The 22093-nt window shown below is 41.0% G+C and overlaps 2 protein-coding genes across 7 annotated transcripts in view; one reads left to right on the top strand and one right to left on the bottom strand.

Annotated features, from left to right (window-relative positions):
• LOC120427543 (zinc finger protein 628-like) overlaps window positions 1–22093 on the bottom strand; it is an 84412-nt gene that overhangs the window by 40976 nt on the left and 21343 nt on the right. The window lies entirely within an intron of this gene.
• LOC120427542 (kinesin-like protein KIF12) overlaps window positions 1–22093 on the top strand; it is a 57020-nt gene that overhangs the window by 14727 nt on the left and 20200 nt on the right. For both annotated transcript variants that reach the window (XM_039592411.2, XM_039592414.2), the window contains exon 2: window positions 3–860. In XM_039592411.2, the coding sequence (XP_039448345.1) occupies window positions 385–860 (476 nt within the window). In that variant the 5' untranslated portion in view covers window positions 3–384. The remainder of the gene's footprint in view (window positions 1–2; window positions 861–22093) is intronic.

The raw sequence follows: 22093 nt of genomic DNA on the forward strand, positions 1-22093 counted from the left end.
AGGTGTCACTCACATCGTTCTACCGCGTGGGTTAGATTCCGCACCGCGCCTCCATCAACGTAATTGGCCTTTCGCGGGGGACACAACAAACCCAGAGAGTTTGGAAGCCTGGCTATCTCCCTAATCGCCTCGTAGCCAGGTGTGATTAGGCAAACACAACAAAATTAATGTGCTAGACAAACACACGTGTGTGTGTGTGTTTGCTTGGGGTGACAACGACCATTGCTTAATGCTTCTGGGAATAACAAATAAGTGAGCAAGTGAACGAAATTTTGCTTTTTTTGCTTCCATCATTACTGCTAGGTGGATTAGTGGCCCCCTTCTCCCTCTCCCAAATGAGTGGTTGTGGTTTATTTGTCGTGAGATTCAAGTGATAAACGCGCAATGGTTTACAAACCGCCAGGGACCTCCTCGTCGACGCGGACGACCACGCGGAGTCCACCGTCGTCACGTGGCCAGTCGCCAGCGTTCCGCAGCGCGTTCGGCGGAGGTTCCTTCCGCAACGCGAAATCAGTGACCAATCTGAACAACTACCGCGACAACAACACCAACGCCCGGAACGTCCGCGGTGGTCGAGGTGGCCTGGGCGGAAGTGTCGAGTCCTTCGGAAATGGTCGTAAAGTGAACAATATCCTCAAGGGATCGACGAGTAGTTCGACCGTGAAGAGGTCGAACAGTTTGAACAACAACATTAAGAATAACAACAATCGGTCCACCAGCATCGAAAAAATGAATAATGGACTTTACCGTGGCCGGAGTCCGCTACGGAATTCCATGACCAACCTGCAACAACAACAACAACATCATCATCAACCGCCAGCCAAGAATCAGCCGTTCCTGGTGCGGTCCAGAGGAAATGAGTAAGTACCTGTATTCAAACAGTCACGATACTGGTTGGTCATTAGCGGGTTTAACGTATTTATCTAGAATGAGATATCAGGCGGGGAAGTATGGAACTCACAAAACGGTCCAGGTTTGACCTTGACATTAGTTCGTATTCGTCACAGAGACGTGTTGTATTTCGACGTCACGCTCTTAAAAGCGTGAGTTCATAATGTTTCCCCCCAAAAACATGCCCGCAGTAATGGAGAACGGATCGATTAGACGGACATTCAAATCTGCCATAATGGCGTCTCGACGTGAAACGTCAAACACGCGACGCGTTTTATAGCAAGTGCCATATTGTTAGAGCGAGTGATTTCAAGCTTGCTTTAAAAAGGCAAATTTCTAGCAAACCTAATCCTGTGAACATGGTTTTCCTCCCCTCTAGTAATTAAAGCAGGTATAAAACATGCCACCAGAAATAGCTGGTAGTTAGTGGCGTGTTAGGCGGGCATTTTTACACTCAAACAACCCTATTCTAAACTATATTCGCCCCCAATCATCACCTCCGTCGGAGCTGGACTGGAGGGTTACTGACCCTCAGTCACTTACCAGAAGTGGTTGTGAGGTAGAATTTAAATAAGCCGTGCGAGAACGACCACGGTCCAGACGTCTCATGCTGAGTTGGTTCCTCAGTAGCAGCGTCGGTTCAGGAAGTGCTGGATGACCAATTGGAAAATCCAAAGGAGTTATCACGACACGAAATGGAGACCAGTGTGACTTTTTTCACGACATTTAAGCAATTCTCTACGAAATCGGATGATTTTGTCCATTTTTATCTTTTCACCCTTACAAGTCTCCATACAATTTTGGCAGCAGTCCATTTAAAAATGGAACGTAGTTGTTCGAAGATATGAAGCTTTTGAAGGAATTTTCTGATCAATTTGGAGTCTTCGGCAAGTATTGATGAGGACTATTCAGAAAAAAATAGGTTCAAGGAAAAAATTGCCGATTTTCTTATTATTATTTTCACAAAAACTACATTTTTCAAATTCCTAAATTTGTTTTCGAGATTTTTTATATATTTTAGGAGACAAAAACCCGCAACTTTTAAGTCATAGAGAAGTTTGGTAAACATGTTGTAGTCGAGTTATGAAAAAACTAATTTTCATACAAAACATTTTTTTGTCCTCATTTTTTAATGTTAAATTGAATTTGCAATCGAAAAGCAGGGGAACTATACCCTTTTCAGCCTATTTCTATTATCAGCCTATCAGCACTTTGATCTTGAATTACAGCTTTCATAAAAAAGTGTTTTTGACTATTCAAAAGTAATAAATAGCTGAGCTCAAATAAAAGTGAGCAAGCAACTCTCCACTGTTGATACATCTGAAAATGTTGATTTAATAGCGAAAAACGGCAAAAGTGATGAGAATTGGTCATTATGTTTTCAATTATGAGCAATGTAATTAGCTTATACCTGTAAGCCCATACATCCAATTGAAATGTGGTCAAACACAAAATTAAAATATTTTCGAGACTGAATAATCAAGTCTGTCATATAGAAATTGCCAAAAACCATAAAAAAAACTTTTTTTCAGCATTTTTATTTTTAAAACCGCTGAAACTTCACAAGAATTGGAATTAGGACCAATGGTCAATATGGAGACACTTATGTAAAATTGTCTAGAAAATCGTCTCTCGTGTTCGGTTTTTGAAAATTTTGATGTTTAGAGCACTTTTGAAAAAATCAGTTTCAGTAAATGATTTTTGTATTTTTTTAGGTGAGTTTCTCCATTCTGCATTTTTTGTGAGTACCATCTTAGGCTATTTTCACAAAAAAAATAATCTAATCTAATCTAATCAGACCCTAGCGCAGCCAATCTTTCGAAGGGATCCTGGAGAGTGCCTTAGGTTAGACGACGCCTAGCACTCTTCTTGTCATTTATTAACATTTGTAGTGCGCCATTGCATTAGAATGCATTGAAACATCACAAGCGTTAAAGCGGCCAGGCCTACTGCGTAAAGCCGTATCGCAGAGATGATTCGTAATTGGGTTGAGTTTGAGCACTGAGTGTTGATCACTTTTTGATAAGATGCAACGGCTTCGAAATACAGCAATATTTAAATTACGAAATACAAAATTATTTAAAACACTTACGCCCTTCTCAAATGTCATTATCGAGTGTAACTGGCTCTATATACACAAAAATAGCTTATATATGCTTAGGATAACATGTCTACAAAGTTTCATTGAAATCGGAGAGGGTCGAGAAAAAAGTACCTAAAAAATTCCTCTTTTGGGCTGGAATTGCTCGGAAGAAAACCAAACCAACCAACTCAGACCAACTGGACGACAGAGCAATTTCTGCGTGTGTTGACCCCACGACGACGCCAACAACACCAAAGTGGGGTGACCACCGCACTCGTAAAGGACGCCGCGACGCCTTTCCAAGTTTTTCCCCAAGTGGTCGCGTTGTTGTTGACCTTTGTTCGTTAGTCCTTTTTCGTTCGTGAGCAAACCGGAGCTCTATGATTAATGCTTTGCAATGGGTGGTGTTGGTGAGAGCACCTCCACCGTGAGTTGTAAAAGGATTCGCTAGGGGGAAGTAAGTGAGTAGGAATGAGGAGTCGTGCGGACAATGCTGAATTATTTAAACCATAGTAAATACAACTTTGTAGTCGCAATCTCCCGCTTTGGGCGCAGGTTGCGGGTTTGTTTACCCGAAGTGGAACGATTAGCATACCAAAGTGTGACTAATTGGTTGAAGGTGCAGGAATTACTTTCCCCATGGGTGTACATTTTGACGTAGACTTACGTCTTTGTCGAAGGTACTGGGGTGTCATTCCAAAAAACCCTGGCCGAAGGCCCTGGAATATTGCGTCATCCGTCAATCGCTTATATCTTCCTTCCCTCAAATCGAATCGGCACGATTTTGGTTCCATTCGATTCGAAAATTATTCAGCAATTTGCTATCAAACTTTCATTGTTGGCAAAATAGTTTAACTGTTGAAACAATTGAATGTTTTAAAATGTTTTCAAAATGCAGAGATTTTGCAAGCAAAATGAGCGCTTCCCACTCACGGACGGGAATGTCAAGTACCTATTTTGAGGGGAAAATCATCCGAGCAACGCGACCGAGTGTCGGTCGCGAAAAAGGAGGGGAAGTAGCGGACCGAAATCATATATAAGAACGCGCGCTCAGCCCATTCTATCATTCACGTCTCAGACGTCGGACCGGCAGCAGCAGCAGGAAAGCTCAGCCCAGAGCAGCAGCAGGAGAGAGGGACCAGGACTGGAAAAGAAGTGCGCATCGCCTTCTCGTCGTCACCTTCAGCCAGTTGCCTCTCGATGGCCGGACCTTTTGGATCTTTCGTGGTAGGGGGTGAAGACTTCCCAACTCTTCGGAGTTGCTTCACTCCTCGTCCCTCGTCCCACCCGGGACGAGGCATCAACAAGATGAGGCGCGCGCCTGGTGCCTTCTGCCAAAAGCCTCTCGTGGGTCAAGCCATGGTTGTGGACATCCAACTAGCTCGTCACATTCGCGACGAGCGCTTCTGAAAGAGTTACGTCGTATTCAATTCCAATCTGTTGAAAGAGTTGCCCTCATCCCCGGGACGAGGCAGCGAACTGCAATAATTTCAATTTAAATTTCAGGAACAAATTTTGGTCTACGGGGGCAACGGAATGCACAGCTTTCTAAGGCTGCTCTCGCCCCCAACCCCTCTGCCCTCCCCCCATTCTGCTCTTAGCATTCTTGCTAAAATTCATCCAATATACGCAATCAATTCCCAATTGTTAGTGCTTGTGCCCTCAGGGCATCTGCAACGCTGGAGTGCAAATCAAATTTTGCATCCGGCTTATAAATACCGAGATCAAATTTGCCACCTTGAAAAAACTCCGTCATCGCCACCGCTATGGTAGCAAATTTGCCATCGAAAAAAGCCCACCGCGGGAGACAAATATGGGTTTTATCATCTTTTGCTCTCGTTTACCTTCAAATCAATAATTATGTATTGATTCATGCTTAGAAATGCTAAAAATTTATTAGTCTTTTTAATCCTATTGAAAATTTCAAAGAATTTCATTTTTTCGAAAATGTCGAAAGTTACACAACTTGCTACCCGATTTGATTCTCACCAAACCCACACATCTAAACTTTACGTAGTCTACGCCATTCCGGTTATGTCTGTTCCAATTCCATCTGCAATTTTATTAACGGAACTCTTTAGTAACACTGTGCTTCAAAGTCTAGAACAGTTAGAACTAGCATTAATTTTTGGAAGATTTGCCATTTTCTGTGAATATCTGGAGCTCAAACATCTAAACTGCATTTTTGGCGTTTACTCTAAACTTTCTGACAGAAAAAAATATTTATGGTAAACTTTCCTACAAAATAAATGTTTTAAAGTTTTGAAAACAGTCAACTTTAAAATAAATTGGAATTTCGTAAAAAACACAACTTATTTTGAACAAAGGTTCGCTCAAACAAAAAATACAACAAAAAAAATATTTGCGAAAACGTTTCAAGTCAGAGTCACTACAGTTTTTTTTATTTTCATGCTTTTAACATCAAATTCGAGTTCTGTAATCCCATTTGAGTCAAATTTGAGCAGTTGATTGCATATTAATTAACAAAATGTATTTTTTCACTAGTTCATAAAAGAGCGTCCAATTTCTCGTCCCGAGAAAAAAATCCCGGGATTTCCCGAAAAAATATATTTCCTTTTCCCGGAGAATTTCCGAAATTCAAGCGAAAGTATACATACCTATCTGGAGTTTTTTTTTTTTTTTTGAAAAGATACAATAAACCAAATTTTCAGTTTTTGCTTTTTGAGAAGCAAAAACTGGAAATTTGGTTTATAGGATCTAAAAAAAAACTCCAGATATCAGCTCGTCTGTAAATTTCATGTCAAGGTTTATTTCAGATAATATTTATTTCTGAAGCATTCACAACTGTGAATAGATCTTGCTGTATAAATAATATAAATTGCTGTATTGTGAAATGAAAATACATTATTTTATTTTTGATCACCATTTTCAAAATCGTTTTTTTTATCATTTTTAACCGCGACCAATTTGGATGAAAATTGAATTTACATCGTAAATTTTTTCAAAGAGGGATGAACAAGTAGAATTTGTTTAATAGTATTCGAGAAATAACAACTGAAAACATATATCGTTTAATTTTAACCACTTTTCATATCATCATGTGAAAGTTGCCTAAAGAATGCAAACATATATCAAAAAATCAAATATTTCAAAAATTTTAGTTATGATTCCATGAAATAATGTTTCAAGTAAAGAAGCACGAGAATTTTAAGGTAAATTTAATGATTATCTATTTATTCATAAGACCGATGAAAATATTTTTCCAAGTTGTTTTGTTCCCTCGGCTCTGATCGGGGTCGAGGGGAGGGGAAAAAATAAAAAAATAAAAAAACAAGCCATAGTCTCAACATTTGAATGCAAAAAGTGGTTTAAAATGCATTTTACTCTGGCTTAGTTGTTTTGCAATCATGAGTTTTCAAAAAATGTAAGATTCGACGAAAACAAAAATTTCAGCCAAAAAACAGGGAGGGAGACAAAAACTTTAAATAAAATTTGTACCATCCTATAGCTGAACCCAATAATACTTGTTCTGGATAAAGTTATTTGCCATGAAAAACATAATTTCTGCATTTTTTTTATTTCAACTTTATTTGTCAATGTTATTCTTACACATATTCTCTCGAATTGGACACAGAGCCAAATATAAATGCAATCTTATTCATGTCTAGCATGAATTTTACCAACTGTTGTTTGGACTTCGATTTTAAAAATAGTACTTCTCAACAAAATACGAATGATATTTTTTTGATTTGGTACGATTTTGAAGACATTGAAAAAATATATATTTTCTAAAGTTGTACGTTTTACCAGGGCTGCGGAGCCAAAACGACCAAACTCCGACTCCGACTCCGGCTTTCAGCTCCAACCGACTCCGACTCCTAATATTTGTAAATGTTTAAAAATTACTTAACCATGATTTTGAAAATATTGATAAATAGGATTATTTAAATACTCTCTAAGTGTCATGTTTTTCTCAAGAAAAATAAGTTCAAATCACAAAACAAAAAAAAAAGTTTCGAGGTTTCAAGTTTTATACGTTTTTGAAACAGAAATGAAAAAATATCTCCGGTTTTGAAGGGATTGTTAGAAGAACAATTTTGTAAGTAAATTTGGATTTATGTACACAGAAAAAAATCAATTCTCGAAACCGTGAAGTCAGTTCACGATTATGAGAACCACGAAGGAATAAATTCACGTTTATGGTGCAAATGCACCATACTTAAAATAAATTCCTTCGTGGATCTCACATTCGTGAACTTAATTCACGTTTACGGGAATTGATTTTTTTCTGTGTACTTACCCTCAAATTTACATTTAATTTAATAAAAGCTAAGAAATTTAAATATTTAATTGTTATTTTTGAAATGAATCAGAAACCTGGCCTTAACGATCCATTTAACATATAAGTTAAATTTGCTCACTTTTAGGCTGACAGTGACTATTCAAAATCACCTTAAAAAAAAAACAAAAAAAAAAAAATCTTAAAAGAGGTTTTGGGTGACTCACCACACATAACCTTCGGACGCCTAGAACTGAGCAGAAACTTGCAACAGAGCCCACAAAAGACCCGGGGGTCGTTAACGTGGATTGCTCTCTGCTCTTGATTAACCGAAGAGACATTTTTTCCAATACCTTCGGATAATCGAGTCTGGACTGGATTTAATTTGTTTATATGTTTCTTTTCACTTAAATCTTTTTTAAAAAATAAAAAAAAGGTGAACATTGAAAAGCGGACAAGATTAATTAAATTCCACTCAAAAAAATTCCTACATAAGGCTCCTCGAATTCTAGTGCGTACCCGATTCAGGGTGAACGACCGCAATTTTCTTGAAATATTCAACTTGAAGAAAACAAGCTCACTCGATACGCGCGTTTCCCGCTTCCAGCAAATCAGTTACGAAATACTAAAAGCTTCGGTACAATTACTCAAAACATGTCGTCGGTGTGTACTTGTACTTCGCCGTTGGTATGTATACAGGGTGGCCACCAGATTTCGATTTTCAATTTCCCGGTTTTTTCCCGGTTTTCTCCCGGGACCAGAAGGAATTTTCCGGAATGTTTTTAAACCAAATTACAATGTTTTTTAGGCTAACGTTAATATCATCATACTTTTTGAACGCAAACATTTGGTTCAAAGTTTGAATTCCTCAAGAAAGCTTTCAAATCTTGAGTAAAAAGTAAGTAAGTTGTAAACGAAGCATTTTCAAATTATTGGGTTTTTCTTCATCAAACGTCGTTTTTATTTTTTTAAATAAGATAAATTATAAAAAGAATTTATGAATTTTGTAAAATAGATTTACAAAAATACGTTGCTATCAACATTGATGTAAATGCTCGTTAATTTTCTTTTAAAAAAGGTTTTGTGAATTCAAAAAGAACAATTCTTCCAAGAATTATCAATTTCTGTGAATTTTTGTTAAATGTAAAAAAATCGATACCTTGAAACTTTCTTTTAAGAATAATTTTAATAAAAAATACTTTCTAAAAAACCCAAAACACATAATGGTAAAAACAATTAAAAAATTATCGTGCTGTGAGTTTTTCAACAACACATAAGGCGGGTACACATTTTATTTAAAGTTTTTGTTGCCCCGAAATATCAGGAGACAAAAAATTATTTATTTTTTTCATAAAGCATCAAAATTTTAATGGAAATTTAAGTGCAATCAGCTGAAATCAATTTAAAATGCATTCTCTTGCGTCTAGAATAATTTTTAAGCATGTTTGGGTTGATTTAATAATCTTTTGATTTTTTGAAAATTTTCAATCTTTATTTTTTATTCGTTCTTTTTTTTTGTTTTCGTCAAATCTTGCATTTTTTGAAGACTTATGATTGCAAAACAACTGAACTAGCGTAAAATGCATTTTTAACACTTTTTGCATTCAAATGTTGAGACTATGGCTTGTTCTTTGAATTTTTATATATTTTTTTCAGATTTAAACATACTACACATACTTTTTTGAAGTTGTAGCTATTTTCAATTAAAAAATAATTCTATTTTATCTCTAAAAAATCAAATGGTTGAGAAAATTCTTTACAGCATTCTTTTTTGAACATTTTTGATCCATTCTCCAGGCCAAGAAAATATTTTAAAAGAGTGTATTTTGTGTGACAATTTGAAGGAAAAGTCTTGATCTTTAAATTTAGAGAGATATTTACTGTAATGTTGTTTTCGTACCATGATATCCATATTTTCCACTTACAAAAAAATCTTAATTTTAATTTTATGCAAAACTAATATTTTAGCAAAGATGGGGTAAATATACAACATTACGGGGTTTGTCTTCCGGACCCCCTGAGACCGCTCGTGGTACCCCCAGGGGTACATGTACCCCAGGTTGAGAACCGCTGGTAGAGCAAACATTTTGCTTTATTAAAAAAACAAATTTGTCTGGTAAAAGTATCATAGGATACAACAGAAAAAAAAATCCATAGCCAAGAAGCATGAGTCTATCACATAAATTCAAACATACGAAACTATTGGCACTACGCCCCCCGGGGCATGGCCTTCCTCTAACGTGGGATTTCTGCTCCAGCGCTTCTGACGAGACAGGAGAAACCGGGACCGACGTTTTACTTCACCATCCGATAGAAGCTCAGTGGATAAGGCGGGAATCGAACCCGCGTCTCATAGCATCATCGGGATCGGCAGCCGAAGCCGCTACCCCTGCGCCACGAGACCCGCTGTTCAAATTCAAACATAGATTTCGCGAATTCTTCATTTAGAATAACAGGAATAATATTCTTATAGAGAAAAGAACATATTGAATACATTAAAGAGTCTTTTGTCAAATTTTAACGAAACTTAAAATATTTTCCCGGTTTGTCGGTCGAATTCCCGAGTTTTTCCCGGTTTTCTCCCGGTGGATAAAAATCCCGGTTTTTTCCCGGTTTTCCCGGTTTTTTCCCGAGGTGGCCACCCTGATGTATATGATACACCTGAACCCATTATCTGCACACCAATATGTGGCGTCATACACCTGGCCAGCACGAAGGATTGATATTGAAATGTATAATGGGGGTTATCGATTTTTCGATGCTGCCACCCCGATTGCCACTCCGGTGGACCCTGGCCGCCCGGCATCCAGGTTAATAGTGTTAACCACAGGGCTCTCTTGCATGCCAAGCCGTTTCGTGCGGACATGTCGTTTCACGAAAAAAAAAATGTAAGGATGACGAAAAAATAGACGATAGTTATGAGGAATTATCTCCCTCCCGAAATAACACACATCTGGACAGTGTGAGGAGGGAAAAGCTTTTAAGTTTATTTGTCATTTGACATTATAGCAATTGGCGTTAGAATCCTATGACACACATTTGCTTTAAATTGTTTTCATGAATTGACCCAAAAAGGACCATCCCACAACCCTTGAGAGTGTTTTCAAACATTTGTGACGACATGCATCCCGAATTATTAATGCATTAGCGCGCGCGTAGCAAAACATCGCCACCGACATTCCCAATATTACAACACGTGTTTCCGGCGACCAATTTTTTTTGAAGGGTGGAAATCATGTCATACGGCTTCTTATCGGGGTCGATGCAATCGAGCCAACAAACAAATTTGAAGGGTTGTTCGGCCCTTTGCCCGTGGATAAAATCACGGCGGACATTTTGTTACATTTTGTGTGGTGTGGCCAGCAGTCGATAGAATAATTGCCTACACGACTTTTGGATGTGGGTTAGCGGGCCGGACTGGGGACATAACTTGACACGTTTCACAACGAAATCGGGAACTGAGGAGCATTCCGAAGCGTTAAAGCTAATACGAAATATTATCGGAAACAGTGTTTTAAGTAAAATTAAAAAAAAAGATTGCTTTGCAGACTAAAAAATTAGAACAATCAAGCCTAGAAAAACATATAATTTAAGAACTCAATAATTCAAGATTTTCATAATACAAGTACCGTCATCAGGGGTGACATTGGGTCTGGGGGTGAGATTGGGTCATACAAATTTCAGCATTTTTGTATGACCCAATCTCACCCCCATACGCCCATACCCAATGTCACCTCTGATGACGGTATATACGAATTCAAGAATATAGAGTAAAGAAATTTAAGAATTTAAGAAATTACGAATTTAAGAATTTAAGAATTTAAGAATTTAAGAATTTAAGAATTTAAGAATTTAAGAATTCAAGAATTTAAGAATTAAAGAATTAAAGAATTAAAGAATTAAAGAATTAAAGAATTAAAGAATTTAAGAATTTAAGAATTTAAGAATTTAAGAATTTAAGAATTTAAGAATTTAAGAATTTAAGAATTTAAGAATTTAAGAATTTAAGAATTTAAGAATTTAAGAATTTAAGAATTTAAGAATTTAAGAATTTAAGAATTTAAGAATTTAAGAATTTAAGAATTTAAGAATTTAAGAATTTAAGAATTTAAGAATTTAAGAATTTAAGAATTTAAGAATTTAAGAATTTAAGAATTTAAGAATTTAAGAATTTAAGAATTTAAGAATTTAAGAATTTAAGAATTTAAGAATTTAAGAATTTAAGAATTTAAGAAATTATGAATTTAAGAATTTATGAATTTAAGAATTTAAGAATGTAAGAATATAGATTTGGCAACCCTGTCTTGAGATTATTTTTTTGCTATTTTCTAGAAGAAAACCATGGTAAAGCCATCGCGAACAGGATTGATTGTTGGAAAACCTTTCAATGAGTCATGTCTGTCTGGAGCAACACTTCAAAGGGGCGTATAAGTATTTTTACAACTGGTACTTTTTGTAGAGACAAGGGGTAACTATATTCAACAACATAAACAAAAATATCTGTTGTTTTCCCCTTCGAGTTTTTTGCTAAAATTCTGGAGTTTCAAGAACACTCAAGAAGTCAAAATGGAATTTTTGTTTATTGGACATATAAAAAAACAACTCCAAAATATGGGGATATCATTTTTCATAAAGAGCAGTTCTCTGCGGAATCGGTATTTTTTCTTTAATTTTAATTTTTGTATTTTTCAATCCGGCTGAAACTTTGTTGGTGCCTCCGGTATGCCCAAAGAAGCCATTTTGCATCGTTAGTATGTCCATATAATTTTCCATACAAATTTATCAGCTGTTCATACAAAAATGATATGTGAAAATTCCTAGTGCATTAGTTAAAATTTGGGTATACATTCTTTTTTATAAGCACTATGGACACCACTTCATGCTACGAGAACTCGCTTTGTCGCAGCCCCAGGGCTTAAGCGTTGACCGATAAGCTGTCTTCGTGAACTAGGAAGTTCTCCGATAGTGAAAATATCACAATTGCACAAGACACCGCTGCTTCTGTGACTTTTTCACTATCACAATGTGGGATTTAGGTTGGGACTTCAGGATTGTACAATTGATTTGTTGCTTAGCATTAGCATTTCATATAAATCTGTATCCTTTCCAAATCTATTTGATGTTAAAGTTAGTTGCAATTGTTAAGTTAGAGTAATGCTGTCACTAAACTTTGATTGATGTAGAACAGCGATTCTCAACCTTCTTCTAGGCCGGTACCCCCTGCCATGTAAATCAAGTAGGCCCGGTACCCCCGTTGAGAATCGCTGATGTAGAATACTAGGCATTCTTTTATGTCAAATTGTCCATAGAGTCTCGATCAATCAATAATGTAATGATATCGGACAAAATTCGTTGATCTGTTGAACTAACGGTTTTCGGATTATGGTTGTATCGACCATTGTTGCGAATCGAGGAACTACGGATCTTTTGACGTAAATGGTCATTTCTTTTTCAAATCGCGATTTATATCCTATTTGTATATCAGTTCATAATTTTTTATTGTTTTTGATAGAAGTACTACTACAACAGTTAAAGGAACGTTTACTTTTTAACATTAAGCTTAGAGGATTTTAGATTAAAGTTTAGATTTTCAATTCAAGTTAGTTAGCAAATGAATATTTGGACTTATATGAATAATTGAACATTTTGGACTTATGAATAACACACAACTGTGCATTTATTCTAGAGTCAGATCCATACAGCGTCAGTGTTTATTTGGTCGAAGTGTACTAATTCATTGGCAGATCTGATTCTAGTTGTAATGTACGACAAAACTACTGACGGACGTGACAAGACGAGGGCCCAGTTTAGAGGTTTCAACATCAACGATGTGCGGCTGGACCACCCTCCCAAAAAAAAAAAAAAAAAAATACTGATTTTTTCAAAAAATCGAAATATCGGTCGCAAAAATTTTTCAACTTCATTTTTCGATGTAAAATCGAATTTGCAATCAAAAAGTACTCTAGTGAATTTTTGATAAAGTGCACCGTTTTCAAGTTATAGCCATTTTTAGGTAACTTTTTTGAAAATTGTCGCAGTTTTTCATTTTTTAAAATTAGTGCCCATGTTTGCCCACCTTTGAAAAAAATATTTTTGAAAATCTGAGAAAATTCTCTATATTTTGCTTTATTGAACTTTGTTGATGCGACCCATAGTTGCTGAGATATTGCTATGCAAAGGCTAAAAAACAGGAAAATTGACGTTTTCTAAGTCTTACCCAAACAACCCAACATTTTCTAATGTCGATATCTCAGCAACTATAGGTCCGATTTACAATGTTAAAACATGAATCATTCGTGAAATTTTCCGATCTTTTCGAAAAAAATATTTTCAAAAATTTAAAATCAAGACTAACATTTCAAATGGGCGTAATATTGAATGTTTGGCCCGAAATTTTTTCGAAAAGATCGGAAAATTTCACCAATGTTTGATGTTTTAACATTGTAAATCGGACCTATAGTTGCTGAGATATCGACATTAGAAAATGGTGGGTTGTTTGGGTGAGACTTAGAAAACATCAATTTTCCGGTTTTTTAACCTTTACATAGCAATATCTCAGCAACTATGGGTCGCATCAACAAAGTTCAATAAAGCAAAATATAGAGAATTTTCTCAGCTTTTCAAAAATATTTTTTTCAAAGGTGGGCAAACATGGGCACTAATTTTAAAAAATGAAAAACTGCGACAATTTTCAAAAAAGTTACCTAAAAATGGCTATAACTTGAAAACGGTGCACTTTATCAAAAATTCACTAGAGTACTTTTTGATTGCAAATTCGATTTTACATCGAAAAATGAAGTTGAAAAATTTTTGCGACCGATATTTCGATTTTTAGAAAAAATCAGTATTGATTCAAAAAATCATAACTCGGTCAAAGATTGTTTGCCCATTCTGGAAATTTCTGAAAAGTTGGCATTTTATGTCCTCTAAAACATATCAAAAAATAAAAAAATTAAAAATAGTGTTTTTTGCAAATCAAGTTTTAGTGACAAAAAGTTAAATAAAAAATCACCAAATGAGTTGAGTGCGAAGTGTCGCATCAAACAGTCTACGTTACAGTAGTCGCGCGTTTTCCGAACGTTTTCGGTGGAATTTGAAGACGAATCTTCGGCAAATTTATAAGTGCACAATCGGAATCACCCGGGGTTTCTCTCGTGACAAATCTTTGGTCGATACCGCGTCCGAAAGTGCCAAAATCGCGGATTTTTCCGCCGGATTTTTTTACGGCGTCGATCGAACAGAACACTCAGTGCTACCCGGTCGCGATCTTACACACACTCGGTGCGCGGCAAGTGTGTGCAGGCGCGTGGCGATCCACGTCGCTTCTTCGCACCAATACGCTTCGCTTGGAAGCGAATAGCACTGTACCGACAGTGTAGTGGTTATCAATTGACTTAAGTGTACAACAACTCACGATCGCCACAAATACCGTCTGAAAAGAAGTGATACACAACTACATTAAGAACTTTATTCACGAGTGTGTAGCTGTTCTGTAAAGTTGGCGTAAAAAAGTGCTCGACAAGTCGTAACACACGAAGACTTTAAAGTGCACGTAAACACACACTATTGCTTTGGTTGAAGAATAAAAGAACACTGGCGGGATCGCCTCCGCCAGGGGGTGGGCACGAATCACGTACCCACCCCTGGCCTGTCGGCAGATTCAAACCTGGACCTGCTAAATACATCGACGGTTCCTATGTGGGTGAACGGTTCGCCTCTTGGGGAGACCCCGAGGGCAACCTAGGAAAATTGTCTGTCTTACGGATCACGGCTGAAAGAGGAGAAAAACTCCCAAAAGACCCATTCTTAATCAAAAAAGCGATCAAAAACTACCTCGGCGCGGACGTTGAAGGAGGTTTTCCAGAGGCAAACGGCGAATTTTTCGCCCTGAAAGTGCGGAACAACAAACACATCGAAACGCTAAAAAGAATGAAACAATTCTGCGGAGTAAATGTTAAAGTCGAAGATCACCCAACCCATAACTTTAGCAGATGCAAAGTTACATGCTTGAACGCCACCCACTACACCGATGATGGCCTCCAGGCCGAATTAGAGGATCAAGGAGTAACAGCGGTTAAACAATTTACCAAAAAGATCAACGGCGCTTACGTACCGACCGGAACTTTCATCATCACGGTAAAAGGAACCGCTGTTCCAACACATCTCAACTTCGGATACAACCGTGTCGCTACTCGAACGTATTACCCCAACCCCCTTCTCTGCTTCAATTGCTATGAATTTGGCCATACAAAAACTAGATGCCCCAACACATTCGTGTGCGGCAACTGCTCCGACAGCCACCCACCAACACCAGACAATCCATGCTCCAGGAAAACACGCTGTAAGCGCTGCGATTCTGATAACCACGCCATCTCTAGCCGGAAATGCCCTGTTTATATCCGAGAAGAAGCTATCCAGCATATCCGTATTGACAATAACTTGTCATACTCAGATGCAAAGCGAATCTACGAGCAAGAAAACAACGAATCTACTGTTGCGAGTGTCATACGAACGGGGTATGAGGAACAACTCCGAGAACTCACAAAAAAACTCGACGCCCTCCTGGTAGATGTCGGCCGCAAGGATGCACAAATTGCAACACTAACCAAACAAAATATCAAACTACAAACAATTTTGAAAGAGAACTTAGCTCAACAGAAACAATCGCAAGATGCCAACAAATCCATCATGCAAACCCAAACACCATCTGACTCGCAGCCAGCAATAACACCTTACGACGACCTTAACAAACCCACGCCGTTATCCGGCACCATCACCAAGAAACAAGCTCAAAAACTCCGAAAAGCGTTACGAGAAAAAGAAGAATTGGAAGCTAAGAAGAAAGAAGAACAAGATAAAGAAGACTACACCGCCGCCCATAGCAAAATTCAACGAACCGGCTCCAACTCGGATCCCATAATCACCCCAACAAGCATCGATGACATCGATATCAGCGATGGTTCCTATGAACAAATGGATGGTGACTTTACCATCTCCTCGGGGGAAGAAGATCCCCTAGCAAAACAACTGTAACACAACTAGCCAGTCTACCTCCATCCGTCCACCCACCTAATTATCTGTATTCAACCCTAAATTAAAAATCTCCAAACAAAACATCCCAACGCCTTCTGAAAGAAGTCTCCAAACTGGCACACAAAGATCGCAAACTCCCGAACACAAATCAAGGTCTCAACCAAACCTCTCCAACGTCCAAAACGAACACAACAACGCTGGGCTCGCTGAAGATCCTGACCTGGCGGAGCTGAAGGACAGCCGGGGCCCCACCAGTGCGGAAGTCATAACCACACCGGAACTGGTGGACAACCTCCGGCATCCCGAAGCGGCCAGAAGAGGGACGGACAAAGGACCTCGCTCCTATACCCCTGCCACCGATCAGTTATCGAGCCTGCCAGCTCCACGAAGATCATCCAGAATAGCGCGAACCAACTCGGCGGTACAACAACGATGCTCAACACCTGTCCAAAAACGCGGCGAAAACAACACCACTGCGGTCGCTGAAGTTCCCGACCTGGCGGAGCTGAAGGACAGCCGGGGCCCCACCAGTGCGGAAGTCATAACCACACCGGAACTGGTGGACAACCTCCGGCATCCCGAAGCGGCCAGAAGAGGGACGGACAAAGGACCTCGCTCCTATACCCCTGCCACCGAACAGATATCGAACCTGTCGACCAGCACAGCGCGAACCTACACGGCGCGCGATGAAGACAACACCACTACGATCGCTGAAGCTCCCGACCTGGCGGAGCTGAAGGACAGCCGGGGCCCCACCAGTGCGGAAGTCATAACCACACCGGAACTGGTGGACAACCTCCGGCATCCCGAAGCGGCCAGAAGAGGGACGGACAAAGGACCTCGCTCCTATACCCCTGCCACCGATCAGTTATCGAGCCTGCCAGCTCCACGAAGATCATCCAGAATAGCGCGAACCAACTCGGCGGTACAACAACGATGCTCAACACCTGTCCAAAAACGCGGCGAAAACAACACCACTGCGGTCGCTGAAGTTCCCGACCTGGCGGAGCTGAAGGACAGCCGGGGCCCCACCAGTGCGGAAGTCATAACCACACCGGAACTGGTGGACAACCTCCGGCATCCCGAAGCGGCCAGAAGAGGGACGGACAAAGGACTTCGCTCCTACTCCCCTGCCACCGATCAGTTATCGAGCCTGCCAGCTCCACGAAGATCATCCAGAATAGCGCGAACCAACTCGGCGGTACAACAACGATGCTCAACACCTGTCCAAAAACGCGGCGAAAACAACACCACTGCGGTCGCTGAAGTTCCCGACCTGGCGGAGCTGAAGGACAGCCGGGGCCCCACCAGTGCGGAAGTCATAACCACACCGGAACTGGTGGACAACCTCCGGCATCCCGAAGCGGCCAGAAGAGGGACGGACAAAGGACTTCGCTCCTACTCCCCTGCCACCGATCAGTTATCGAGCCTGCCAGCTCCACGAAGATCATCCAGAATAGCGCGAACCAACTCGGCGGTACAACAACGATGCTCAACACCTGTCCAAAAACGCGGCGAAAACAACACCACTGCGGTCGCTGAAGTTCCCGACCTGGCGGAGCTGAAGGACAGCCGGGGCCCCACCAGTGCGGAAGTCATAACCACACCGGAACTGGTGGACAACCTCCGGCATCCCGAAGCGGCCAGAAGAGGGACGGACAAAGGACCTCGCTCCTATACCCCTGCCACCGAACAGATATCGAACCTGTCGACCAGCACAGCGCGAACCTACACGGCGCGCGATGAAGACAACACCACTACGATCGCTGAAGCTCCCGACCTGGCGGAGCTGAAGGACAGCCGGGGCCCCACCAGTGCGGAAGTCATAACCACACCGGAACTGGTGGACAACCTCCGGCATCCCGAAGCGGCCAGAAGAGGGACGGACAAAGGACCTCGCTCCTATACCCCTGCCACCGATCAGTTATCGAGCCTGCCAGCTCCACGAAGATCATCCAGAATAGCGCGAACCAACTCGGCGGTACAACAACGATGCTCAACACCTGTCCAAAAACGCGGCGAAAACAACACCACTGCGGTCGCTGAAGTTCCCGACCTGGCGGAGCTGAAGGACAGCCGGGGCCCCACCAGTGCGGAAGTCATAACCACACCGGAACTGGTGGACAACCTCCGGCATCCCGAAGCGGCCAGAAGAGGGACGGACAAAGGACCTCGCTCCTATTCCCCTCAAATTTACAAGACCTTGAGAGCGAACCTCACAGCGGAAGAATATGACCAACTACATCTGGAGCGATTTGGAACTCCTACACCTCCAGCAGGAAGATCTTCATCAATTGAACACACAGAGAAACAACAACCAAGTTTACCATCAAATGCTGTCTTCGATGACGAATCATCCAGCATCAACAGTTCGACTGATTCGAACTCAGAAAATTCCCTCTTGCTACAATGGAACATGAATGGCTTTTTCAACAACCTGTCGGATCTAGAGCTCCTCGTCTCAAACCACTATCCTATTGCTCTAGCCATTCAGGAGGTTCACGCATTTAAAAACAATACTCAGATGAACAGAACTCTCGGAGGCAGATACTGCTGGACAACTGTGAAAAAACAAAACATCTATCATAATGTTGCACTTGGAATAAGGAACGACTTTCCCAGCACTCCGCTAACTCTACCGTCTGGCATATCTATGGTAGGCAGCAGACTCGAACTTCCGTTCCCAGTTTCGATCGTCGCCGGATACTTACAAAACCAAGACATCAATCATCTAGAGCCCACACTCATCGAAACTCTAAGCACTATCCCAAAACCGATCATCTTGTTACTCGACGTTAACGGACACCACCCTGCCTGGGGAAGCAGGAATATGGATAAACGTGGCAAAACTGTGATCAATGTTGCTGAAACACTAGGTTTGGTTGTATTAAATGATGGGAGTACAACTAGAACTAGCGGGATTCACCAGTCCGCTATAGACGTCTCATTAGCAAGCGCCGAAATTGTACATCGCCTCTCATGGCAAGTACAGAGTGACCCCCTGGGGAGCGATCACCACCCGATTCTAATCCAGCACGATGTTGCGCCGCCTGCGGCGAACCGCCGCCCTCGATGGAAATATGAAGAAGCTAAATGGGACGAATTCCAGCGCTCAGTCAACAGTGCATGCCGCAACACACCCCCTGCTAACATCGACGACCTGCTGGACATCTGTAAACAAGCCGCCTCCTCCACAATTCCGCGAACAAGCTCTAAACCAGGCAAGCGAGCTTCCCACTGGTGGAACGACTCAACCAAAACAGCGGTGAAAGCCAGAAGAAAAGCTCTAAGAAAAATGAAACGACTCCCTAACGACCACCCAAACAAACAAGCCGCAATCAAACTTTACCAAACCGAGCGTAACAAATGTCGCCAAACCGTTCGTAACGCCAAAAGAGCAAGCTGGACCGAATTTCTCGACGGAATTAACTCTAACCAAAGTGCGACAGAACTTTGGAGACGTGTAAACGCTCTCTACGGCAAGAAAAGGGCGAATGGTATGACCCTCACCCTGCCTAACGGACCAACACGAGACACGCAAGTTATTTGTGAAGCCCTAGCAACTCACTTCGCAGATATATCATCCATCGGAAAATACGATCACGACTTCATTCAGCGGAACCAGGCCTCGCCAAACAGCATCGCTAGTATCATCATACCTGACGGTGGGAAGTTCCCGTACATTAACAAACTCTTCAGCATGAGTGAACTGAACTTTGCACTACAAGGATGCAAAGGGAAATCAGCTGGGCAAGATGATATCGGCTACCCAATGCTTAAAAATCTGCCCTTAATCGCGAAAAGTTTCCTATTGAAAGCATTTAATGACATTTGGACTTCCGGTACCATGCCATCAAGCTGGAAACACAGTCTGGTGATTCCCATACCAAAACAAGGGAACTCATCCACCAAACCCGAAGACTTCCGCCCAATCTCGCTAACCTGCTGTCCATGCAAAGTACTAGAACGTATGATCAATCGACGCCTCCAGCAATTCTTAGAAGACAATAGCTTATTAAATTACCGTCAACACGCGTTCCGACCCGGGCATGGTACCAACACCTACTTCGCTGCTCTGGGAGATGTTATCAACAACGCCATTCAAGACGGTGACCATGTTGATATCGCTACGCTAGACATCGCAAAAGCCTACAATCGTACCTGGACACCATTTATCATCCGTCAACTGATAGAATGGGGGCTGGGAGGATCGATAGTTCGATTCATCCAGAACTTTTTAACAAACCGCACATTCCAAGTGACAATTGGGAACTACAGATCAACCACATACGATGAAGAAACGGGTGTCGCTCAAGGCTCGGTAATTGCCGTCACAATATTTTTAGTTGGAATGAACCCAGTTGTCAACAAATTACCCAAGGACATTTTCCCTCTCATCTATGCTGACGATATCGTTTTACTTGCAAGAGGACGAACCCCTGCGGCACTGCGTCGGAAACTCCAAGCGGCCGTACGTGCAGTCGAAGCATGGACCAAAACAACTGGCTACAGCCTCTCGGCCACCAAAAACGCCGTCACGCACGTTTGCCAACACCGGCACAACCCTGCAAAGAACAAAAAGGTGAAAACAAGCAGCGGCACAATCCCTTTCAAAACATGTGCTACAATCCTGGGAATAGTCATTACACGCAGATTCGACTTTGAAACATATTTCGTGGCTCTGCGGGCAAATCTTCGTTCCAGAATGAATCTGCTTCGAGTATTGGCCAGTCCTCATCACACTAACAACAGACATACCCTACTACGAGTAGCAAAAGCAATGGTCTGGAGTAAGCTCTTCTACGGACTTGAAGTCTTCTGCCACGCGCGTATGGAATTTTTCAACAAACTCCAAGGCACATACAACCAATCCATCCGCATAGCTGCTGGTCTTCTACCATCAACCCCAGCTGACTCAGCGTGTGTAGAACTTGGATGCCTACCCCTTCGGTATCAATTTACGGAAGTTCTTGCAAATCGAGCCGTCAGCTATGCTGCAAAAACCACTGGAACTCATCAAACACATATACTGACCGAAGCGGATAGAATACTCTATGAGATGACCAATCAGCACTTACCACCGGTCGCACCCATCATCTGGACAGGTTCAAGGAGGTGGAATGAGCCAGAATTATATTTCGACACATACATTGAAAACAAATACAGTGCTGGTGCCATCTCGAGGGTCGTTAGACCTGAAGTAGAACATCTCTTAGCTACAAAGTACGTGAACTATACCCACAATTACACCGACGGATCTAAATCATCGACTGGAGTTGGAGTTGGAGCTGTCCTGGACAAAAGGGAAAGTCACCTCAAGCTACCGGACCAATGTTCTGTATTTTCGGCAGAAGCAGCAGCAATCCTACTAGTAGTCAAAACAACACCAACAATACCAAAACTCATCTTAACCGACTCTCAAAGCTGCGTAAATGCGCTGAGAAGCTCAAAACCCACCCACCCCTGGATCCAAGCTATTCAGCAACACATTACTAAAAGGACTATCATCATGTGGATACCCGCTCACGTCGGTATTCCTGGGAACGAGCGTGCAGACAACCTTGCGAAACGCGGCCAAACCAGCAGAACCTTACACAACGCTATACCATGTCAAGACCTGAAGTTGTGGTTCAAAAATCTGATCCATTCAACATGGGAATTAGAATGGACGAATGTACGAGATCTCTTTCTCCGGAAAATTAAAAGGGATACTACAGTTTGGACCGACAGAGAGAACAGAACAGAACAAAAAAAGCTCTCGAGATTACGCGTTGGTCACACCCGTATAACACATAACTTTAAAAGCGGAACAAACTTTCATAGAACCTGCCCAACCTGCGATGTAA

The sequence above is a fragment of the Culex pipiens genome, chromosome 2 (assembly GCF_016801865.2).
Source record: "Culex pipiens pallens isolate TS chromosome 2, TS_CPP_V2, whole genome shotgun sequence".
Lineage (NCBI taxonomy): Eukaryota > Metazoa > Arthropoda > Insecta > Diptera > Culicidae > Culex > Culex pipiens.